Source organism: Kogia breviceps, chromosome 9 (assembly GCF_026419965.1).
Source record: "Kogia breviceps isolate mKogBre1 chromosome 9, mKogBre1 haplotype 1, whole genome shotgun sequence".
NCBI classification, from domain to species: Eukaryota; Metazoa; Chordata; class Mammalia; order Artiodactyla; family Physeteridae; genus Kogia; species Kogia breviceps.
The window spans coordinates 99,233,686-99,257,683 of record NC_081318.1 but is presented as its reverse complement, the minus strand read 5'-3'; the positions used below and the strand labels follow the sequence as shown (position 1 = coordinate 99,257,683).

The 23,998-nt window shown below is 42.0% G+C and overlaps 1 protein-coding gene across 2 annotated transcripts in view; it reads left to right on the top strand.

The window, feature by feature from the left end:
* The window catches only part of LOC131762643 (amphiphysin), a 186,268-nt gene that overhangs the window by 126,361 nt on the left and 35,909 nt on the right, over positions 1-23,998 (top strand). For both annotated transcript variants that reach the window (XM_067042871.1, XM_067042872.1), the window contains exons 7-13: positions 255-340; positions 3,666-3,741; positions 4,346-4,428; positions 7,258-7,396; positions 8,497-8,625; positions 18,488-18,604; positions 22,517-22,540. In XM_067042871.1, the coding sequence (XP_066898972.1) occupies positions 255-340; positions 3,666-3,741; positions 4,346-4,428; positions 7,258-7,396; positions 8,497-8,625; positions 18,488-18,604; positions 22,517-22,540 (654 nt within the window). The remainder of the gene's footprint in view (positions 1-254; positions 341-3,665; positions 3,742-4,345; positions 4,429-7,257; positions 7,397-8,496; positions 8,626-18,487; positions 18,605-22,516; positions 22,541-23,998) is intronic.

Genomic DNA, 23,998 nt, shown 5'->3' with positions numbered 1-23,998 from the left:
CCCGGGCCAGGGATCAAACCCGTGTCCTCTGCATTGGCAGGTGGATTCTTTACCACTGCACCACCAGGGAAGTCCCCAGTATTTCACTTTTATTGAAAAAAATCTTGTGGATTTTTACCAGATTCTCTGCTTCCCAAAATGTTTCCGGGATGCCATAAAGCTATTCCTATTTTATATTAAACGATGTTGTGTCTAGAAATGGCTTGTGTCTATGTGATATTTTTTAGTGTCAACATGTTATGTGTCACTTCTAGGCAGAAGAGGAATTTCAGAAAGCACAGAAAGTGTTTGAAGAGTTTAACGTTGACTTACAAGAAGAATTACCATCATTATGGTCAAGGTAAAGATGTTTCTGTACAGGTTATAGAAGTTCACAAACAGTGAATATTCCTTATCTTGTCTTATTGCATGTGATAGTTCAGCACTGTGCAATAGAAGTGTTCAGTAATCTATAATTTCCAATGTGGTAGCTACTTGCCACATGTGGCTAGCTGTTGAGCACTTGGAATATGGCTAGTGTGACCAGGGAACTGAATTTTAAATTAAAATGATTTCTCTTTAACTCTTCTAAATTTAAATAACCTGATGTGGCTAGCAGCTACTACATTGGATGGCACAGTTTTAGACCTTGGTATATTTCTCAGGTGGAGACCCAAATCTCAATTAAGAAGCATTAGGAGAACTGTCCTTAACCTTGAAATTTACAAGGCTACTCTTTTAGCTTTTGGAAGAACTCCTTTATTCCAGTAGCTCATCTAGTCTTCTGTCTTTGATACGAAGCCTGTACTTTTAGCCCTTACCTGTTAACCCGAACTTCATTCCTATTTTAGATGTTAAATATTCTTCTTATTTATAGGTATTCTGCATTTCTCATGCCATTAAGTGCAGTTTTCCCACTTAGCGGTTGAACAAGAAGTTGTTGGGTGAAGTTGGGGCCTTATATCTCTCAATTCTCATCAGCATCCCCATGCTACCACCCTGAATAAATAGAATTGCGCTTGTCATGCAACACTGCTTTAAGTCGAATCCTAAACCTTGGCAAGGATATGGAGAAAAGGGAACCCTAGTACACTGTTGATGAGACTGTAAATTGGTGCAGCCACTATGGAAAACAGTATGGAAGTTCCTCAGAAAACTAAAACTAGAATTACCATATGATCCAGCAATCCTACTCCTGGGCATATATCCAGAAAAGATGAAAACTCTAATTCAAAAAGATATATGCACCCCTATATTCATAACAGCACTATTCACAATAGCCAAAACATGGAAGCAACCTAAATGTCCATTGATAGATGAATGAATAAAGAAGGGTATGTATATATGGTGGAATACTACTCAGCCATAAAAAAGAATGAAATAATGCCATTTGCAGCAACATGGATGCAACTAGACATGATCATAAGTGAGGTTAAGTCAGAAAGAGAAAGACAAATCCCATATGATATCACATATATGTGGAATCTAAAATATGGCACAAATGAACTTATCTATGAAACAGAAACAGACTTATAGGCAGAGTATTCTTCCATTGTGGGGGGCTCTGGGGGAAGCAGTGACCAGCTCCCGGGGGGACAGGCTTCCCTCAGGGCAGTGCTGAGGTCTAAGCATCCTGGCTGGCAAGCTGGGACTGTGGTAAGCTGAGCTTTTAATCCTTTCCACCATTTCCGAGACCAAAGAAACATCTTAATAAAGAAATTAAGTTGGCCTTGACTGCTGACCAGGAGGGACCTGAGGATGCCTCAGACAAGTCCTTTGGGGAAATGGTAATGTCTCAGAGTCCCTTGTTTATGAAGAACCTGTGAAATGAAACCTCCCAAGCAGATAATATCAGAATTCAGAGCCCTATACTCTTTGTGGGTGTATATCTTACTGCTGGTGACACTAGTTTTTTACAAGCCAAGGTTATAGTCAGAATGTGCCCTTCCAGTGGACTGAGTGCCAAATTTGTTCATTCATTGGTTAGTTCAGTTGCTCATTCATTCATTCATTCATTCATTTATTCATGGACTATTTACTGCATGCCTGTTCTGTCCTGTTCTGCTATATTAGGTGCTGGGCCTATATTCATGAACTAGGCCAAGGCAGTCCCTACTTTGAAAGAATCTCTGATTTCATAAATTGGAGAGAATCACTATATGATAAGTTGCATTAAAAATATTGAACTTTTTTCTCAATTAAATACATCTAGTTGATTTCTCAGTTCTAAAAGGAAACAATAAACATATTAGAAAATTGTGGATGTTTGTTTAGTCATTCTAAAGAAGGTATTTCTCTCTAGTACTGTGCCAGTTATTTCTCTAAATAATCATTGATATAAACAAGATATGCTGTGTATCAGGAAACAGAATTTAAAGATAGAAGAAAGGGGACTCCTGTTTTTGCTTAAGGTATTCAAAGGTCAATATGTATAATACAAAATCCCTTATAAATAAATAAGAATAAAACAAGAAATAAGCAAACTATAAATAGATGACTCACAAAAGGAGAAATTCAAATGGGCGAGAAATAAATGAACAAAAAATATTAACTCACCTTTCATTAAAGGAATATACATAATTAAATAGTTGGTGAGATGCTAACTCTTTCTCATCATATTTACAAAGGTTTTGTGTGAAGTCACATTCAAAGTTGAGGGAACAGGGCTTCCCGGGTGGCGCAGTGGTTGGGAGTCCGCCTGCCGATGCAGGGGACACGGGTTCGTGCCCCGGTCCGGGAGGATCCCACGTGCCGCCAAGCGGCTGGGCCCGTGAGCCGTGGCCGCTGAGCCTGTGCGTCCGGAGCCTGTGCTCCGCAGCGGGAGAGGCCACAACAGGGAGAGGTCAGCATACCGCAAAAAAAAAAAAAAAAAAAGAATATACGACCCGGTCTTCCCTGGTGGCGCAGTGGTTGAGAGTCCGTCTGCCGATGCAGGGGACGCGGGTTCGTGCCCCGGTCCGGGAGGATCCCACATGCTGCGGAGCGGCTGGGCCCGTGAGCCGTGGCCGCTGAGCCTGTGCTCCGCAACGGGAGAGGCCACAGCAGTGAGAGGCCCGCGTACCGCAAAAAAAAAAAAAAAAGAAAGTACGCTCTCACTTCAGCTGAAAAATTGTAATTAATTTGTAGGTTTTTTTATTTCTCTCTATCAAACAAATTTCAGAATCCAAATATATGATACCAAAACTAGACCATTAATATTTTGTAAAAATTAATAAACTTCTCTATCTGAAAACTTTTACAAGATACAAATCTAAAATACAAATGCTTAGGGCAGTGGTTCCAAAAGTGTTATCTCTGAGCCAGCAGCATCAGTATTACCTAGCGCTTGTTAGAAATTCAAATTCTCAGTCCCCACCTAGGACCTACTGAATCAGAAACAAACCTCCAAGTGACCCTGGTGCACATTGAAGTGTGAGAACCATTTCTTGGGGTTATTACCAACACTCTAAGAAAGGTTGTGCTGTATACCAAAAGAAGCTGTTTTTGTTCATTAACAAATCAGGAAAGGTTGGGCTTACTTTGGGTTAGGTATTTTTTTTTTTTTTTGGTATTTTTATTTAATCTAATGTTATTCAAAATTACGTAAAGAAAATCTGTTTTTAATGTGTGTCATTGTCGTTGAAAATACAGTTTTGCTGACCGATCTTTCCCATCTCTTCTTTCCTCTTTGTATCTCTACATGATAGACGAGTTGGATTTTATGTCAATACTTTCAAAAATGTCTCTAGCCTAGAGGCCAAGTTTCATAAGGAAATTGCAGTGGTGAGTAATGAAGATTATTTTTCCTTATGGAATATAAAGTAAATGAATGTTTGTTCTGGAAGCAAATGAAATGGCACAGCATTATGCAAAGAATTCACTCTCTTTCGTGTTTCTTTTAATAGTGTGTCATGACTCTCAATAATATTTCTACATTTGTTTTGTAGTGACCACACTGTTCTGTATATCTGGTAAAGATTTTAGTTTGTGCTTTTTTTTTTCTTTTTTACTTTCAGTCAATTTTTAAAGTTGGATTTCCAAGTCTTGAGGCTCAGGAAAAATTGGTCTCCAGATATTCACATAGTCAGAAGCTCTGTCATCGACTAATATTTTCTTAGTTCAGCAGGGAGGTTGTATGACTCTGTCTCTAACGGAATCAATGTAAACAATAAATTTTCCTGCTCTGGTTTGTATATATATTAGTTTGTGTTTGTGGCCTGACAGTTTTGACGTACATTTTAAGTTGAACCTTATTCAGAGGTTAAATTATCCTGGGACCATGCATACTATCATAAGATTCTTAGTTTTTCAATAAACAATTCCTTTCTGGGGTCAGTAGCCTGAATTTGCTCCAGAATACTTACAGCAGTGGCCTCTGTCCCCTTAGCTTTGCCACAAACTATATGAAGTGATGACGAAATTGGGTGACCAGCACGCTGACAAGGCCTTCACCATTCAAGGAGCTCCCAGGTAGGCCATGTTATTCAGAGCCAAGTTCATGTCTGTGCACCTTTAATGCAAGGATTGTTGCAAATTCTGCAGTCTGTATCAGCCTATGGTCTTTTACTCATCCTCCAAAGATCTAAAACCAAGGAGCCTCTCCATCTGGAGGCTGACACCAGCCTTCGTTCTGTGCTTTTACATTGACTTTTAGCCTTCAGATGTATCTCCATGGACTTTTGTCATTGTCACAATAGAGTTGATATCTACCTCTTTCTGCTTTCCAGCAGTGGTGTCAGTTTTTTACATATAATTTCTTTTTAAAAAATAAATTTATTTATTTTTATTTATTTATTTTTGGCTGCGTTGGGTCTTCGTTGCTGTGCGTGGGCTTCTCATTGCGTGGGCTTCTCTTGTTGTGGAGCACGGGCTCTAGGCGCGTGGGCTTCAGTAGTTGTGGCACGTGGGTTCAGTAGTTGTGGCTCTCGGGCTCTAGAGCTCAGGGTCAGTAGTGGTGGCGCATGGGCTTAGTTGCTCCGCAGCATGTGGGACCTTCCTGGGCCAGGGCTTGCACCCGTGTCCCCTGCATTGACAGGTCGATTCTTAACCACTGTGCCACCAGGGACGTCCCTTACATATAATTTCTAGTTGTGCACTTGTTACTTTATCTGGAGAAGAAGGGAATTCCCCAAACTCACAACAGTTAGTTCTGATACTTATTATCGGTGCTTATACCTTGAATGAATCCATTTTGGGAAAGGAAAAAGGAAGTAGGTGAGACCTCACCATCATCTTACCTCCTAACTTGACCTTGCAAGCACTGCGTTGTTTTGGTTTTGTTGAACGTTGGTTTGGTTTTATTTTGAGTACACCAGTCAGTTATACCAAAGGCTCAGTGATCTGTAAGTAAATGGTCTACATTGCCAGGGTTTGGATTCACAGCAGCTTTCTCCTGTGATTTGGGAATCCCTTTTATCCATCCTTCTCAAACATTATGTACTCAAGTAGTGCAAGCTAGTGAGGCTTGGGTTGGAAGTCAGAAGACTTGGCTTTCAAGTTTCTGACTCTGCAGTTAATTTGCTGTGCCTTCCTTGAGTAAGTTCAGTAACCTCTCTGGTTTAAGAGCTCTTTTTTAGTCAACAGAAATAAAAATGTGCTATTGAACTAAACAGCTTCTAAGGTAATATGCAGTCCTGACATTCTGTACTTACGATTTTAACATCAATGTATACATGATACACACGCATTTATAAAAACACACATACTCTTACACGGGCACCCACCACCTCCATGTATCCACCTCCATGTATGAGTGTTTGGAACTCCCTGGAAATAAGTAATTTTCTTATTTGATGCTCCTTGGTCTAGCTGTACTTGTAGTCTCTACTCTAGCTGCTATTCTAAGTGAGCATTAAGTATATTTTCTTTGTCTAAGGGAAAGAATGTTGCCTAAAAGAATACAGGAAAGGGATAGAGCTGCTGTTTCCAATACAACTATTTCAATATGAGGTTAGAAACCAAGAAAGAATTGTAATAAGAATATCACAGTGACATTTGGGTGATTTAGAGATGCAGTGCATGGGAAAAGGTTGTTCCCTTACATGGAGAGGAAAGGGACAAAGGCATCTGGAAGTTGCAATGTTGCTGAATCAGTTACAATGAAGAAAAAGCGGGGCCACGACCACTTGACAAATGTTCTTCATTGTTTTTCCATGTTCCTCCGCAGAACCAGGTGGTGAGTGAGCTCAGCGGGGTCTCCATTTAGCATAGATTGGGGGCTGTGCTTCCCAGCAGAGGCCATGATTGCTGGCACGGCCCCAATCATGCATGCGTCCACGTCTTGTCCACGGGACCTATTTCCTCAGCCCCTTGAATACGTAGACCCTGCTGCTGTGTACGTGCTCATTTATTTTTGGGTGCAGACCTTGTTCCCTCAATCTGTAGAGTTTAGAAATCCTTAGAGAGTAGAATGTGTCCCGAGCGGTGTCTTAGCCGTTGCATTTGGGCTGTTGACAAGCATCTGGCCTGGGACCAGGAATGTAGTGGGCTCTCAGGAAACAGTACAGACTCTCATCCATCACATAATATGTTCGCAGTTTCAAGCTGTCTGAGTTGAGTCACTGAGCCATAAGGTGTAGAAAGAGAAATAATGAATTATTTCTAAATGTCATCAGAAAGCCCTCCAAAAAAATCTTAATGAGTGCTAGCCTAAGGATGCCTTTTAATACCCCATTAATCATTTGTGGGGTAGGTTTTGCTATAGATTATGCCATAGCAAGATTCTCTTATAAATCAAAAGTAAAATTAGTTCAGTTAATTCAGCTTATGTTTGGACGATCCTTGCAGAGTCTGTCTGGCCCAGTGGAAAGAACAAGGGTTCGCATTACCAAGGCCAGAATTCAGATCCACTAAATTGCCCAGTGACTTTAGGGATCTTTATCCTCTCCGTGCCCCACTTTACTTACCTGTGACAATAAATAGTACCAGCTACCACATCACCGTTGCTAATAACCAGAATTTTTTTTGGCGGTACGCGGGCCTCTCACTGCTGTGGCCTCTCCCGTTGCGGAGCGCAGGCTCCGGATGCGCAGGCTCAGCGGCCACGGCTCACGGGCCCAGCCGCTCCGCAGCACGTGGGATCCTCCCGGACCGGGGCACGAACCCGCGTCCCCCGCATCGGCAGGTGGACTCCCAACCACTGCGCCACCAGGGAAGCCCTAATAACCAGAATTAACAAGAGGAGGGAGTAGATAACCAGCAGTACCTGGAATGCCTCAGTTTTTCTGTGGGAAGGAGGGCCCTTGAGAAATAAGTTCTGTTCCTTAGAAGGAGCCCTGCTTACTCTCTGTGTTCATCCAGCGACTCGGGTCCTCTCCGTATTGCAAAGACGCCATCGCCGCCCGAGGAGCCTTCACCCATCCCGAGCCCGACAGCTAGTCCCAATCACACGCTGGCACCTGCATCTCCTGCACCAGCCCGGCCTCGGTCACCCTCGCAGGTAGGAAGAGATCACATGTATAATAATATTCGGGGGACTGGAAAAACTGGTGCTCAGATGACCGCACCAGGGATAATTCTGTGGGGCGTGGACATTGACGAGAGTTTCCAGTCAGGCAGATTTTGAGGTGGGAGCCTTGGGCATTGTGACCGTCACCAAGGAATCGGCTTCCTTTTCTTGCTTGGATTTTTATGTTTCCTCACACACCCTCTGCTTGAGTGTGTTGAGACGTCTTTCCACAATCTCAGCTTCCTCAGGCTCGCATGCTCTCCTTTTCTCAGAATCCTGTCCTTTAAGGTTCTATTGAATCCTACCTTTTCCATGAAGCCTCCCTCCTGTTAGTGCTTTAGGTAGCATCTGGAGCAAGAAAGGCCATGACGTGTATGTCATTTCACGTTTTTTGCATCACCCACGGTATACTGCACGTGTGCTCAACAGAAATGACAGAGCAAGTGTTTGAAAGAAACAGAAAGGGCCAAGCAAAGATAAATGGCCACCCTTATCTTCCCTGCTTTTGGCCCAAATGAAATTCCTATGGGGAAACTTGAAGTCTCCAATCCAGTTCAAGCTTTCCTGTGTATGGTTGAAACTAAGGAACGTTGTACGAAGATATGAATGATGCATAGATCTCTAAAACGCTTATTTTCCAAAATACTGGAGTGCCGAGTGAGATATATGCTGCCGATGGCGGTCTCACTGACTCCAGTGAAAAGCCTGCTGGATGTTAGTTCTAGAATGCTAACGCACTGCTGAAGTGAGAAATCATTTTCAGTTGACTTCAGAGAAGGTATTGCCTTAGTTTAAACTTGAGAGGCACAGGTACACGTGGCACCGCAGCCCTGGGTATAGCACTTGGGTTGAGATGGGTGGAGCCTCATAGCCTGAATTTTTCTCATTGGGCCACTGGTTGTCAGAGCTCTGAGGGCCACCCAAGCAGGCGTTCTTTGCCTGAATCAGGTGGGCTTATTTCCCTAAGCAGACCTACGTTTCAATCAATCAATCAGTCTGTTCCCCTAGCTCTGTTCACGTGACGTTTCTGCATGTCTCCCATCCCATCTTTGCCTGAATTAGCCCCTGTTTGTTTGTGTGATGCTTCTTAGACAAGGAAAGGACCTCCTGTCCCACCTCTCCCTAAAGTCACCCCAACAAAGGAGCTGCAGCAGGAGAACATCATCAGTTTCTTCGAGGACAACTTTGTTCCGGAAATCAGTGTGACGACGCCTTCTCAGGTGAGTGCCTGATACAGAGCTGGGAAGTTCCCTAAAGCTCCACAGCAGAGGGACTCTCGGAGCTCATCTCTAAAGAAGGTGGCAGATGTTCAAGCCAACAGTGTAATTTTAGTTGTCATTCAGGTTTGCTTTGTCAATACTTGGCATGTCTAAAAGGTTCTCAAATGGGAGATGTGCGGTATTTGAAAAGACTCATTTTTCCCACTGTTAAGAGTTGTACATCCTTCCTGTAGAAAGTTGGGAAGAACTCTAAGTGTAAAGTGAAGAATTTTAATAATCCCTTAAATCATAACACTAACATAACCACTGATGCATTTTGGTTTACTTTCTTTTAGTTATGTTTTCTTTTAGTTTTTTTTTTTTTGTTTTATCAGTTTTGCAGCACAGAATCCGGATTGTATTGTTATGTATTCCTGAATTTTCTGCTTCATCTTCCTGAGCATTTTTTCATGTCAAAATCTTGTCTTTTCCAAAAAACAGTTTGAACGGGGTATTCTATCAGATGGAACAACTGCTGATGGTTACTTCCACTTTTTCTGTTACTTCACCAGCACCTTGGTGATATCAATATATATTAATACACGTTTGTGCCTTTTATTATTTCTTCCATATTGCTCCCTAGAAGAGAACAGGAAAATGAAATTCAGAGAGGTGAATATTAAGTCTTTTGACCTTTAGCAGGAGTAAATGTATCCATTTACATGACTTGGCACCAGCATTCCCCCTGCTTTTCAAGATACCTGATTGTGTGTGTGTTCCACCTACAGCTCCTCTCAATGTTATACCTATACCTGTCCCAGTTTGGATGTCCCGTTGCCTCAGGGATAGTCTTGACTTAGTTGCTCCTAATGCCCTCAAAGCCATCTCTTTGTTAACAGTGAATGTCCCTAGAGAAGTCGTGCCAACCAATATCATTTCCTCCTGGTGTTCTCAGGGTCAGAAATAATTTTAACATTTTGCAAGGAGTGCAAACACAACATTGTAATTACTGAGTACCTCCATGACAACACTGCATATGGTGTCCCAATTACAATCGCATCCTGTCGATAATAATGGAAATAATGTACTAAAAACAGGGAGCTCAGGAAATGAAAACTCAGGAGCAGTGCAGTGGCACATCATAATTTCTCATCTCTTTCAAGGGCATTTACGTATCAGCACGATGCTTTTAGCTGTTGTTTTCCTTCTCCTGTTGTTTGTATGAGATGCTGAATTTGGTAAGCTAATTCGAACTTGAAATGTGATTTAGCAGCTCCTTTGAGGAGGGGGAATTGCACTTTTCTCAGCGCGTGGACCAATTATATCTGTGGATACACAGATGCCACCAGGGATAGCGGTTCTTAGAGCCAAATGATCTTAGCCAGCATCCGCCATGGCCCTGGCACCAAACATGAGCAGTTTTCATTTCCAAGTTGTGCTGTCCCTTTGTATTTCTAACAGCTCATTCTGGTTTTAGCTACATCAGTTTAAAAGTGACAGTGTTTTAGGGTGATAACATCCCTACTCAAGTTGCTTTCACCTGGACCCCACGAGAGCATCCTCTCAATTCCATCATCGATAGAGAATGTGGCCACCTAGAAGCCGTGTGTATTTAGCTGAGGACATGTAGCAGCTGAGGCCACTGAAGTAGAGAAAACGTGACACATAGACTGGTTCTGAAGTAAAAATGGGGTTTAAAAGAGTTCTTTCTTTGAAAATGCTTTTTTATTTGCAGTTTGCTGGCTCACATAAGGGTCCTTTACAGTGGGGGGGAAAAAAAGAATCAAAGCACTTCTAAAAATTACAGATGCCAGAAGAGGTGCCTAAGTCCTTCTAGGAGTGTTAACGTGTGCTGGTGTTGTTGAATGAGAGTGATGGACAAAGCAAGAGTTAGGGAGAGGAGAGGGAGAGGAAGCATCTTTCAAAGCAGAAACGTCTCCAGCTGTGGCCAGAGCAGCTGTGGCTACTGCTGACACAGTTAGCTGATGGAGCCCCCTTGCCCCAGCTTGGATAGTCTGTATGCACGGCTCCAAGGCTGTTGGAAAGAGAAGGAAAAGCATCTCCCATTTTGCAATATTATATTAATACACGTTTGTGCCTTTTATCATTTCCTTTTTTTAGAACTTTGCAGCAGGTTTTTATTTTTGCTTTGTATCTATTACAGTGTTTGAAACCTACAGAAATACATATTCTCTTGAAATTTGGATGTGTATATAAATATCATTTGTCTGGACTCAGCACACTCCATGCTATGCTTTCTTGGCCTGTATCTGCTCTGAAATCATCAGGCTTTGTCTGTCTACCGTTTATAACTTACTGGCTGGGTCATATCCATCAGTGTGCCAGGTGACTTTGAAAGAAGTAACCCCCAGAGACATTATGGGGGTGCATTTTGGGGGGTTCAGCTTCATATAGATTGTTTTCTTTTAATCTGGGAAGGAGGCGGAAAGGATTTTCTGTCATTTTCTTCTGGATATAAGTGGCAACATGGTTCTAGCGGGTGGATCCCAGTATATAACTCGAAGCATTTCCATCGACTCAATGGCTGTGAGTCTCATGTCACAGTAAGAGCAGGGGTGAATCAAGGATTTATATTTCACTCTGCTTTCTCCCTTATTGAGTGATATAATCCAGCTTTATTTAATTTCACTTATTTTTTCTTTATTGAGGTATAGTTGATTTACAATGTTGTGTTGGCTTCTGGTGTACGGCGAAGTGATTCATGTATATATTTATATATAAATTTTATTTTACTATTTTCAAAATGTCTAATGGGTCGTTTTACATTTAACAAATAGATTTATGCCCCCAGTTTGCTATTTTTATCATTTGCATAATGGGGAAGAAAAGCATTTGTATTAATCCCACCTAGAAGCTCAAGATGTGATGAATGAAATATTCCTCATGTCTGATGGATTTGTATGTTTCATTCACCAGGCTTCATCACAGCGATAATTCTCTCTTGAGAACATCCTGGGATTGGAAACAGAAATCCATCAGGTCTACAGAGCCCTCTAATGGCCCAAACCTTAAATGTAGCATGTGTATTCGGGAAATACATATTTCCCAGAATCTTCTCTGGACATATCCTTATCTGCTTATAGGGAGATGCCTGCTTATCAAGACCACAGGGCTGACTTTGCTTTTCTGGTTCTGTGTTTACAAATATGGACCCGATAAAGGACAAATCCATCCCTCCCTGTTTTTAACTCCCAGGAACTTAAATAGGAAGAAATCCTGTGTCTGTGTGAGTGTGTGTTTGTGTGTATGTGTGTGTGTGTGTGCGCGCGTGTGCACGCACCTGCATTATTCTTTTAAAACAGCGTTTGCCATCTAGTCCCATGAGATGCTGTGAAAAAGGCATCTTTGATCACAGAAGGGAGGGGGCTGCATCTCCTTTTGCATTTTTCATAGTCCCTATCAGCATGTATGGGGCTGGGAGGAGTTCTGCGACAAAATCTCTGTGTACTTTCTTTAAATAAGAGCTTCTCAAATAATCTCCCATTCCCCTCAAAATACTCTATTCTTAGGAAATGGATTTTTGGTAAACATTTTTAAAAGGAAGATTTTAAAGGTATTATGTCCCTGGAAACCAAATATATGGGAAATAAATAAGATTTTTACAAGAGATCAAGACGAGAAAAAACCAGTCGTGTGTATAAATACACATAGGTATATGTGTACATGCAAGGTTGTCTCCTTTTTTCTTCACAAGATGTCCCGGAGTGCTTTCTGTGCTGACTTGATTACTTAACTTTAATTCAGATACTCACCATCCCCTCCCACCAGGCCTCTCCTTAGGGATTGTGGTCCTGGGCAAATACTGTTTCTGGTGCAGGGGCTCTCCATATAAGCAGTCTGAGCCACTTGATGTGAGCGTGCGAGCAGCGTCCTGGTGGCCAGTCTCACGGGACCCCGTAAGTGAAATGCCGACCAGGCCCAGCCACCAAGTTCCAGGACAGCCTGGCGGTTTATGAGCCCCGGACTCCTGGGGCTTGAGATGGACCCTCCCTGTGGAGTTAGGGTGGGAGAATGCTCCAAAGTGGAAAGATGGGGGCCGGGCCCATGCAGGTCCTGGTCCGGGGTGTCCTGCTTGGATGGCACTGCTAGCTGTAGCTGGTTCCCACAACCAGAGGGTGACCTAAAAAATTCCAAGAAAGGTGCTCAAAAGTGTGGGGACCCCTTGAGAGGCAGGGCTAGGGGCAGGGTCCCTTCTTGCCTATTTTCCTTTCAAATAGCAGTAAGGAAGAAAAGATGGCTTGTTTTTGGATGTTTTTCATAGCAGATACCCCAACTATTTGGTCTAAATCTTTCCCCAACAATGACGTCACATATTTTCTCTCTTTGATATAGCTTTTTTGTTTACGAATCCAAAGGGATTATCTTCTGAACAGCCCAGCTCGTTCCTCCAAGCCCTCCTGTCACCCTGATGTGCAGGAAGGCAAGACATCAGCACAGCCTTTAAATCGTGTGACCCTTGGGATCAAGTCAGCACTATTTACTTTGCTACTCTTAGATCTCCGTTCTCCGGCCTGCGGCTGCGTCTTAACATTTTAAGTTCGTGAAATCATCCTCTTTTTCCTAGCCAATCAAACTGAAATAGATTTTTCAACTTGCAAAACACGTTCATGAGACAGCCCTTTTTCGTCTCCTCAATCCTGATGGGGCCAGCCTGTGATTATTTACATGTGTGTCAGTGGTTTCCTGGGTGTCTGTAACCTGCTTTTAAATACCGCCCTGGCTTTTCTTTTCAAGGTAGCATATTTCTGGACCAACTGCTTCTACTTTCAGTTGATATTTTTTTCAAAGTAAACATGTTAACATTCTTTGAAGACAGAAAGAATTAATAAGATGAAAATCAGAAAGGGGAAAAAATAGTGCTTTTCAAGCCCAGAGTCGGTCAGTGTGGGTTGAAATTTATTTCTTTACATATGGATATACAATAGTTGAAAAGTCTAAAAAGAAAAAGAAAAATCTAGCATTATTCTCCTTAATTGCCTTTGTACCTTTGTGGAAAATTAGTTGTCCATATGTGTATAGTTCTGTTTCTGGACTGGTTTTCCATTGGTCTTTTTGCTCACGTGTATGCCAGTGCCACCCTATCTTGACGTCTGTCCCTTTATACTGTCTTGAAAACAGATAGGGTTAGTCCTTCAACTTTGTTATTCTTCTTTTTTTTTTTTTTGCGGTACGCGGGCCTTTCACCGCTGTGGCCTCTCCCGTTGCGGAGCACAGGCTCCGGACGCGCAGGCTCGGCGGCCATGGCTCACGGGCCCAGCCGCTCCGCCGCATGTGGGATCTTCCCGGACCGGGGCACGAACCCGCGTCCCCTGCATCGGCAGGCGGACTCTCAACCACTGCGCCACCAGGGAAGCCCTGTTATTCTTTTTCAGAGTTGTTTCGGCTATTCTAGGTTCTTTGAGTTTCCATATGAATTTTAGAATCAATTTGTCAGTTTCTACACACTTTGGGGACATTGTATTAGATTTCTAGGGCTGTCCTAATAAAGCACCACAAAGAGCGTGGCTTAAAATAACAGGCATTTATTCTCTCACAGTTCTGCGTCTAGAAGTCCAAGATCGAGGTGTCAGCGGGGCCGTGTTCCCTCTGAAAGGCCCTGGGGGAGGATTCTTTCTTGCACCTCTAACTTCTGTTGGTTGCTGGCAGCCCTTGCTGTGCATTGGTGTATAGACCCATCATTCTACTCTCTGCCCCTGCCATCCCACTGCATTCTCCCTGTGTGACAGTGTGCTCTGTGTCTTCACATGGCATTGTCTTTGTGGCTTGATATCCAGAATTCCCTCTTCCTACAAGGACACCAGCTATTGCATTAAGGCCCATCCTAATCCGGTATGACCTCATGTTATTTTCATGACATCTGCAAAGAACCTATTACCAAATAAGGTCACATTCAGAGGTTTCTGATGGACGTGAATTTTGCAGGGGACGGGGTGGGCACAGGACTCAACCCAATACAGATGATTGGAATTGCATTGATTCTGCAGATCAATTTGGGGAGCACTGACATCTTAATAATATTGAGTTGTCTGACCCATAAACACAGCATATCTCTCCCTTTATCAAGATCTTTAACTTATCTTTGCTGTGTTTTGTAGTAGTCAGTATACAAGCATTTCACATCTTGTGTTGGGTTTATCCCTAAGTATTTCGTATTTTTAGTGTGACTGTAAATCATATTTTAAAAATTTCAGTTTCTGGGTTTTTATACTGTTATGTATAAATATAACTGATTTTTTTGTATATTGATGCTGTATCCTGCAGCCTTGTTAAAACTCAATATTAGTTCCTTAGCTTTTTTTGCAGATTTCACTGGATTTTCTCTATAGGTGATTGTATCTTCTGTGAATAAAGATAGTATTATTCCTTCCTTTCTAATTTGGATGCCCTTTATTTCCTTCCTTATTTCACTGTCTAGTACTGCCAGTATAATGTTGAAAAGAAGTGGTGAAGAAGCTGTCCTTGCCTTGATCTTAGGGGAAAAGCATCCAGTCTTTTGTTATTAAGCATGATGTTTTTGGTAGGTTTTGGTAGGTTTTTGTAGATACCCTTTTTTTTTTCTTTTTTTGTAGATACCCTTTATCAGGTTGAGGAAGTTGACTTTTTTACCTACCTTGTTCAGAGTTTTGGACAGGACTGGAGGTGGATTTTTTCAAATACTTTCTCTACACTATTAAGATGATCATATGAGTTTTCTTTTTTAATTTGTTAGTATGATGAATTATATTCATTGGTTTTCACATGGTAAATCAATCATGCATCCCTGAGATAAATTCCATTTGGTCATGATGCATTATACTTGTATACATATTTTTATTCAATTTGCCAAAGCTTTTTCTAGAGTTTTTTGCCTGTATTCATGAGGTTTATTAGTCCGCAGGGTGTTTTTTTTAAACAACATCTTTGTCTGATTTTAGTATCAGGGTAATGCTTGCCTCATAGAATGAATTGGGAAGTATTCCCTCATCTTCAATTTTCCAGGAAAGATTATATGGGACTGGTATTTTTTGTTCCTTAATTGTGTGGTAGAATTCACCAGAGAAGCCATCTGGCCTGAAAGGTTGTTATTACTATTATTATTATTATTATTATTATTATTATTAACGGACAAATGTCTTAAACTATCAATGCAATTCCTTTAATCGATATAGAGCAATTCAAGTGATTTCTTTTTGAGTAAGCCTTGGGAGTTTCTGTTTCTTAAGTTGTCAAATGTATTGGAATAAAGTGGTTCATAATATTTCCTTAATATTCTTTCTAATGTCTGTGGCTCTGCCCCTGCTCTCATTTCTTTTTCTTTTTTTAAAATTTATTTATTTATTTATTTAATTTTGGCTGCCTTGGGTCTTCATTGCTGCGTGCGGGCTTTCTTTAGTTGTGGTGAGCGGGGACTACTCTTCGTTGCGGTGTGCGGGCTTCTCATTGTGGTGGCTTCGCTTGTTGTGGAGCATGTGCTGTAGGCGCACAGGCTTCAGTGATTGTGGCTCACAGGCTCTAGAGCGTAGGCTCAGTAGTTGTGGCGCACGGGCTTAGTTGTTCCGCAGCATGTGGGATCCTCCCGGACCGGGGCACGAACTCGTGTCTCCTGCATCGGCAGGCGGACTCTCAACCACTGCGCCACCAGGGAGGCCCCATGATGGATATTTGATGACAGTTATTTTACACAGACATCATTACTAATAGTAGTAGCAATATGGCTTCCATTTCCATTTTGAATATCTCTAATATATTATATTCAGTGCATTTCTTGTCTTTATTACTCATGGTAGTCTTACTAGGTATTATTATTCTCATTTTATGCATGAAGAAATGGAGGTTCAAAGAAGCTGAATTAACCGCCCAGTGAGAGACAGCAAGCAAGTGGCAAAATTGGGGTGCAAACCCAGATTTATTTCAATCAAAGTCAAAGCATAATTGACTAATTTTTTAAATCCTTGATCTCTAAATTCCCATTTGAGCTTCCTTAAAGGGATCTATTTGGCTCCTAAGGACCAATGGACATGTTTGTGTGGCCTCAAGTTTTCTGCAGAACTAGCAGAATGTCAAGAATTCCTGGGCTTCCTTGGTGGCGCAGTGGTTGAGAGTCCGCCTGCCGATGCAGGGGACACGGGTTCGTGCCCTGGTCCGGGAGGATCCCACGTGCCGCGGAGCGGCTGGGCCCGTGAGCCATGGCCGCTGAGCCTGCGCGTCCGGAGCCCGTGCTCCGCAACGGGAGAGGCCACGACAGTGAGAGGCCCGCGTACCGCAAAAAAAAAAAAAAAAAAAAAAAAGTATATATGAGGAATCATTGTGCTGCAAAATAGATAATTCAAGACTAACAGCAGGATATATAAGCAGATTTTCTCCTACAATGAGTGTGGATATACTAAAAAAAGTATTATCTGTTCTGCCCGCAGGCTTTTCATACATTTCTGAATTTTTAAGTCTTATGTCTATGATCAACATTAATTAAAATAACTCCTGTTCTTTAAATTTTTTCTCTAAACATCTCTATTTTTATATAATACTTTATCCATTGTGCCCTTTCAACAGATGGTCAGAATTGAAGCGTATATCAAATACCAAACGTGTGTAACTCGAATTGTGTGAAAACTGACTCCAATTCTCTCCACTGTGGTACAGTTTATGAGGGCTTATTTCAGCTTTGACCTTTACTGTGTAACCTGAGTCTGGGTTAGCCCAACTTCAAGGCCATGCTCTGTCATGATCTCACAATAAATGTGCGTTGCTGGTACAGTGGTAAGCAGAGCTGCCTTCCACAGTAAATGAACTAATGTTAGTGCTCAGTGTTATAATTTTTTTTGCTATTGTTATGGCAGGACTTTCATTCTCTATTTGGCTTACTTTCTTTCTAATCTAAAAATGTTCTTGGGGTAGGAGCTCATTTTGCATTGAAAACTGGGGGACGTGTTTTTCTCTCTTTCGCTCCCTCATAAACACAGTTGGGACAAAGAGTATTATGGATGAAGAGTGGATCACATGATAACTGAAACCAAGGGTGGGGCACCTCTGAGGGGAAGAGGCAGGTGGGATGAGATCACAGTAGACAACAATCCCTGCCTCTCTTTTAAAAAAAAAAAAATTTTATTTATTTATTTATTTGGCTGCATTGGGTCTTCGTTGCTGCAACGTGGGCTTTCTCTAGTTGCGGCCAGTGGGGGCTACTCTTCGTTGCAGTGCGCAGGCTTCTGATTGCGGTGGCTTCTCTTGTCGCGTAGCATGGACTGTAGGCACGTGGGCTTCAGTAGTTGTGGCTCGCGGGCTCTAGAGCACAGGCTCAGTAGTTGTGGCTCACGGGCTTAGGTGCTCCGCGGCAAGTGGCATCTTCCCGGACCAAGGCTCGAACCTGTGTCCCTTGCATTGGCAGGCGGATTCTAAACCACTGCGCCACCAGGGAAGTCCCCCTTACTTTTTAAATCTTAGCTTCCTAGGGTACATCACAGCAGTGGGTGACTGAAATGGGTCCAAGCCTTAGCCCATCTTATCTACTTGGTCCTCTGTACATCTTGGCCTGAGTTTTCTGAGCTGGCAGAGAAGGAGATTCCTTGGATCTAGGTGGCTTTAGGATACATTTCTCAGACATTCTCTTTGTTGCCTGGACTTGGAGCTGAACAAAGGAAAAGAACTGGTGCCGGGGCCATGTACCTGAGCATCTAAGGTGATATACTTGGCTGGAGGTGGTTATTTCACCTCTCATCATAGATCATTAGTGACTCTGGGAGCCCGTGGATGGATGAGCCAGCTAAGTGGTAAATTATCAAAGCGTGCTTTGGGGATATCAGCTGAAATTGGAGGGTTATACATGGAATAGATCATGAAGTCTGATCAGATTCAAGCTCGTGCATGTTTTGTTTTGTTTTAACAGAATGAAGTCCCTGAGGTGAAGAAAGAGGAGACCTTGTTGGATCTGGACTTCGATCCTTTCAAGCCCGACATGCCCTCTGCGGGTTCTGCTGGAGTAACCCACTCACCGATGTCGCAGGTACCAAGTGGATTTTTTGATGTTTGGGGCTGATACTTCATAAACTTTAATAAGCTCAGTAAGGCATTTCGCTGACCCCTCTCCCTTTCATGTGACTATTGACTTTTCTTTTCAGTTGATGAATGCTTCCTGATGGGAAGGAGGGGTAGAAAGAGGACTTGATCACTGTCAATTAGTCTCACCCTCCCCTACCATTAGCTTTCTGTACCCGCAGAGCTGGGATAACATACATTCCAGTTTGCCAGGAATCATCCATGGTAATCCACAGAACCACATTTGTACTCAGAAGTGTCGAGGTTTGGATGATACATTTCACGGCTTCCCAACATAAGACTGTTTCTTTGGGCTTGGGGTTTAATCTTCTTCCTGTTTTCTCTAATTTCCTTCCTCATACTTTGCAAATTAAGGCATGTTTGAAATCACCATGAGATTTTGCCCCAACAGGAATTTTTTGTCAGTATTGATAGTTCTGAACTTGATGATGGTGATGATGGCTTATGTGTTCTTGATCCTGGCTTGTGGCAGAGTTGGCCTTGCTTATCCAAGCTTACCCCTGCTCACGACTTCCTCCTTCTCAACATTTTTCCCATTTCAGTAGTTATTATGATCTCATTGTCTGTCAGAGGGATACTGGTGATGGATGCTGTCATGACCTGTTGGTGATTCCTCTGGAATATAGTTACTTCACAGTTGTCTCTGCTCATGGAAGGACGTTAACTCAGAATTTTTGCTACCTGGGAATTGTTTATGTCAGTATTTTTGATGTGGTCGGGGCCTCACATTTGAGTTTGGGAAAAATCCAAGGATGCTACACTGTACTTCAAATTAATTAATCACGGTGTATTGCAAAACTCAACTTAGGAAGTGAGACCCAGGCCAACTTCCTGGTCGTGAAGCCTTCTTGATACAGTAAACCACTGGGGCACAGACAGCTCACTGTGACCCTCAATAAATAAAACTCCTCTTTAATCCATGTTTTGTTCCAAAATGTGATGGGATTTCTGCAGGCCTCCAGATTGTGATATTGGAATAAAATAAAAATAAAAATCTGAGACGTCAATAAAGCAGGCAATTGAGTAGATTAGACACTAGTCGGGATGGTACTTTGCAGAAAAAAAAAAAAAAGAAAATGGGTCTCTTAGATGAATGTTTCAGGAAGTTCTATTAATTCCCTTTTAAGATATTCGTGATGTGCCTTTGAATATCAAGGGCTCCAAGAAGTCCTACAATTTAAAAAAACTGTTTAGATTTGTTTAACTTAGGGTTTCCCAAATTTGTTTGACCCCAGAAATCTGTTTTCATGAAACGGTCTTAACATTCATGGAAATGGTCTCTAAAACTCACTTTGGAAAACGCTAATGTCGTCATTGTCAGCAAGTTTGACAATTCTATCCTGGTGGCCAAGCAAAGCAGAAAATGAATGTACATATCATTCAGAACATCTCCTTTCCAGAGCTTTCTCATTGTATAGAAAGCCAGCAGAATTCAAGGGACTCCTTCTGCCTTCCCCTCCAACATTTATTACTTTAGTCGCAGGAAGAAAGTTTCCACAGTGGCTGCTGTGATGATCAGGGGGTGAGATACCACAGCATTTCTGTCTGCAAGTCTGACTCAGGAGAGAAACCTCTTCTCTATCAATTCATGATTAAAAGAAGCCATGAATCACGGAAATTAAGGCTAAGAGAGTCTTTCAGAATTTAACAAACAAACAGAAAATAACCTTGGTGGTATCTTCAAAACCTTTATAGTTTCTGGAGGAAGTGTATTACTGCCATCAGGGCAAGCTGTGTGTGCCCCTCTATCCTTCCCTTGGGCCAGGTGATTAACTGCTCTGACTTCCCAGTGGCTGTAATCGAGTCACCTCACTGCAGAGTTGTCCTGTGATCCAGCGCTAACCACATCTCTCCTCTTTGGCTAAGAAGAAAAGTCGAGGCTGAGATAACAAAAAGCACAGCGCTGTTAGAATCTGCTACCTTCTCTCCCCTTCAGTCAAAATGCTCTCCCTTCCCCATCGCCTGACCCCGTGTTTTATTTTATTTTATTTTGAGATCCAGAGTTTTGCTTTATTAGACATCTGTGAAGACAGTTTGCAGATACAGTCAGATTGTGAATTGCTACCACGTTCTGTGAAGTTTGAATTTATAGTGAACAAGACCCCAGTGGCTGTTATTTTAGAATATATTTCCATATTCCAAGTAGATGAGAGATGTGATGCTTATGGCCAACAACTTTCATACTAGCCATCCACTTCAGCCATTTCCCAGCGTAAATATGCAGCTTAATCACAGCTACTTCATCTCTACAATGTGTGATTTGATCTTCAACTAATAATGCATTTTGACTCCTGTTTATATAGGTGCATGCGATTCTTTGCCGCCGTGGCAGTTAACCAGACCTGCACTCTAAAAGCTAAACTTGATCTAAATAACATTCCAGGGGTAGGGCAGGCTATGTAATCTGGACTCATCTTAGCCATCTGACCCCGTGTTTTAATTTGTGTTCTTGCTGCTCACAGAACACCTCACCTTGTGATCTTTGCAGTGTGCACACGAGCTAACACATCCTTCCTTTCATGATCGGAAGGAGTGATAAACACGTTTCCCGTTGCTGCCTTCCTTTGGTGAAAATACCTGTTCTGTCTGCATTATGCAGGGATGTGTAGGAGCTTCTAGGAGCAGTGATTCTTAAGGGACTGTGAAGCAAGAAAACTTATCAACCATTTGGAGAATCAGAAAATGCATATAAGGTGCAAAAGGTGTCCAAGCACCAATAACTGGCTTTCAGTGGAGCTGTTCCGCACTTAGTCGTTCTACAAGTGGGTGCTAACCCAGAGACCGACCAGGCTGCCCAGAGCTGCAGGGTGGGACCATTAGAGGAGGTCTGGACCAACTGCGGTGGGGGGAGGTTTCAGCTGGAACCACAGGGCTCATCTTCTGTGTAGTACAGAACCCAAACCAGACATCCATAATCCCATCTGGAAAGTGTCATATTCTTCAGATGGGAGTACCAGGCTCTCTTCGTTTTCTGTTCACATTTAGAGATTCAAAATAAGTGCTCAAACATGGATCTATTCTAGTCACAAAGACATGAGCAGAAAAGGAGGTGGCCTTAGCTGTAATTCTGAGTCACAAGGGAAATAAGAAAGTGTCCCCCACTTTCCCCTCACAGTGGAAGTTATTTGAACCATCTGGATTCATTCCGCAGGATCAATAAGCTTCATAATTACAATGCCAGTAGTAAGTGTAATTCACCCATGTCTTAGGGGGCACCCTGCTAATTTGCACGATTGCCAATTAATCGAGCTGTGTGTTAATCGTCTAATTCAACATACTAAAGAACTACTTTTCTGGAGTTCATTTCCCATTAACAGGTCATTGTCTTGAATTTGGTAAGGGGGGGTGGGGAGAGGAAAGAGCATTAGCAATGATTAGGATCTGCATTTCCTCAAAGATGTGATAGACTAATTTATGGACATCTTGTTTACTTCATTTTAATTGTGTGTGAGTCTGTGTGTGTGTCAATGTAAACCCATTCATCATAGTTCAGATATAGTTTGCACTCACAGAGCAAAAAGCAGATTGACTAGACCTATACTATCCAATATGGTAGCCACTAGCCACATGTGGACATTGTAAATCTAAATTAAATATAAGAATGTAAAATTTAAAATTTGGTTCTGTTCCACGTGCACCTTTCAAGTGTTCAATAGCACATGTGACTAGTGGCTGCCGTATTGGACAGCACAGATATGGAACATTTTCATCACCAAAGAAAGTTCTGTTGGATGGTGCTGTACTAAGTGTTTCTGAAATGTTTATGATTTTATTTCAAGAACTTTTGTCACCTCCGTGTTTTTTACATGCTGGGGATTTGTCTGTTAATGGTATTTTTGTTTCTCTGTTTGCTTTTCAGACATTGCCCTGGGACCTATGGACGGTAAGAGAACTAACAACTCTGTATTTTGGTGTATCTGGATCGCTAGACATTTGGGAACCTTGTTATATTTTACTTCGTCTGTGATCGAAAGAAGACCCAGATGTTTTTTGATGACAACGTAGTCCCCTAGAACAATTGTCAACTCCCTCATGGTTTCTAAGCATTTACCTGCACATGGAAACAATGGTGAGGAAAAGAATGTCAGTGCCAAACTCCTGGGTGAGCAAGAATTCAGTGTTTTGCGTTTTATGCATCCTCCTGTGATTATCGGTGGCCAGAGGAAATTTTGTACTGAAGGCATGCTTATTTATTATTGCTCATAGAATACACAAAAAGTATGGATGAGAAAATGTGAAGGACGAGCTACTCTACACAGGGAACCATTTTTTCATTATTATTTTCAGTGAAGCTTATTAGTCAATGCGGATTTGAACTTCAGAGACACACAGTCCTGGATTTGAGTCTACTCTAGTTCTTCTAACAATGACTTTGAGCAACTTTTAATAAAACTCTTTAAGCCTCAGTTATTCTCATCTGTAAAATAAGAGTAATGACACCGACCTCAGAGGATTGTGTGAGGATTAGAGACAGTATTTGTAGAATATTTAGCCCAATGTCTAGCATGTGTCAATACAAGGTAGATATTACTGCTAATGTTATTTATTCAGCTACTCTGATGTACAAGGATGAATACTTCCAGTATTTAGACTTCAGAATAAAACACAAACAGGCTGTTGTGGCGGTGACACCTGTGAAATTAAGAAAATGACTGCACCCACATAGAGCCTCACATCCCTTGGGGTAGGGCCATTGTCTACCCCTTTGTTAGAGAAGCCCTTGGTCACATGGTCTTAAGAAATCAACTTGAGTTCACATTTTCTTCTTTTTTAGTGAGACAGCAACAGGAAAGTTGGGTAGCTTTAACTATTCATGAGCCTGGTCTTTTGAGGTGACATTGCTACTTTCTTCCCTTAAAACAGAAAGATGACTATCCCCTTCCCTTCCACAGGAGCTTAAAGCATCATGGAAAGCTCTCAAGAGAAGAGTTAAAAAATAGCTTTGGATATTCACAAAAAGGGATACATGGATTGACATTCAGAACACTGGAAAATTCTAGCCTCAACTTTGTGTTAATTTTTTTAAAGATTAAGAGGACAACGCTAATTTTGGTTATTCCAATATTTCATATCTTTAGTTGGAGTCATTACACACCTTACCTTCCCTAGCTGGGAAGGGTATAGAGAGGATAAAAGTACCATCTAGAAGGAGCGCTGACTAATTCAGAGGACAGACCTGCTAGGAATGGTAATGATGACAAGATTGTAAGACGGAAGCTCCCTTGGGCATAATAGCTGACATTTCTTGATCTTCTTAGCTCCTCGGTGTTATTTCTTTGTGTGCAGACAAGTCTTCTAGGTTGGGGGGAGAACCAGAGGAAAATCCTCCAGGCAGGCAGAG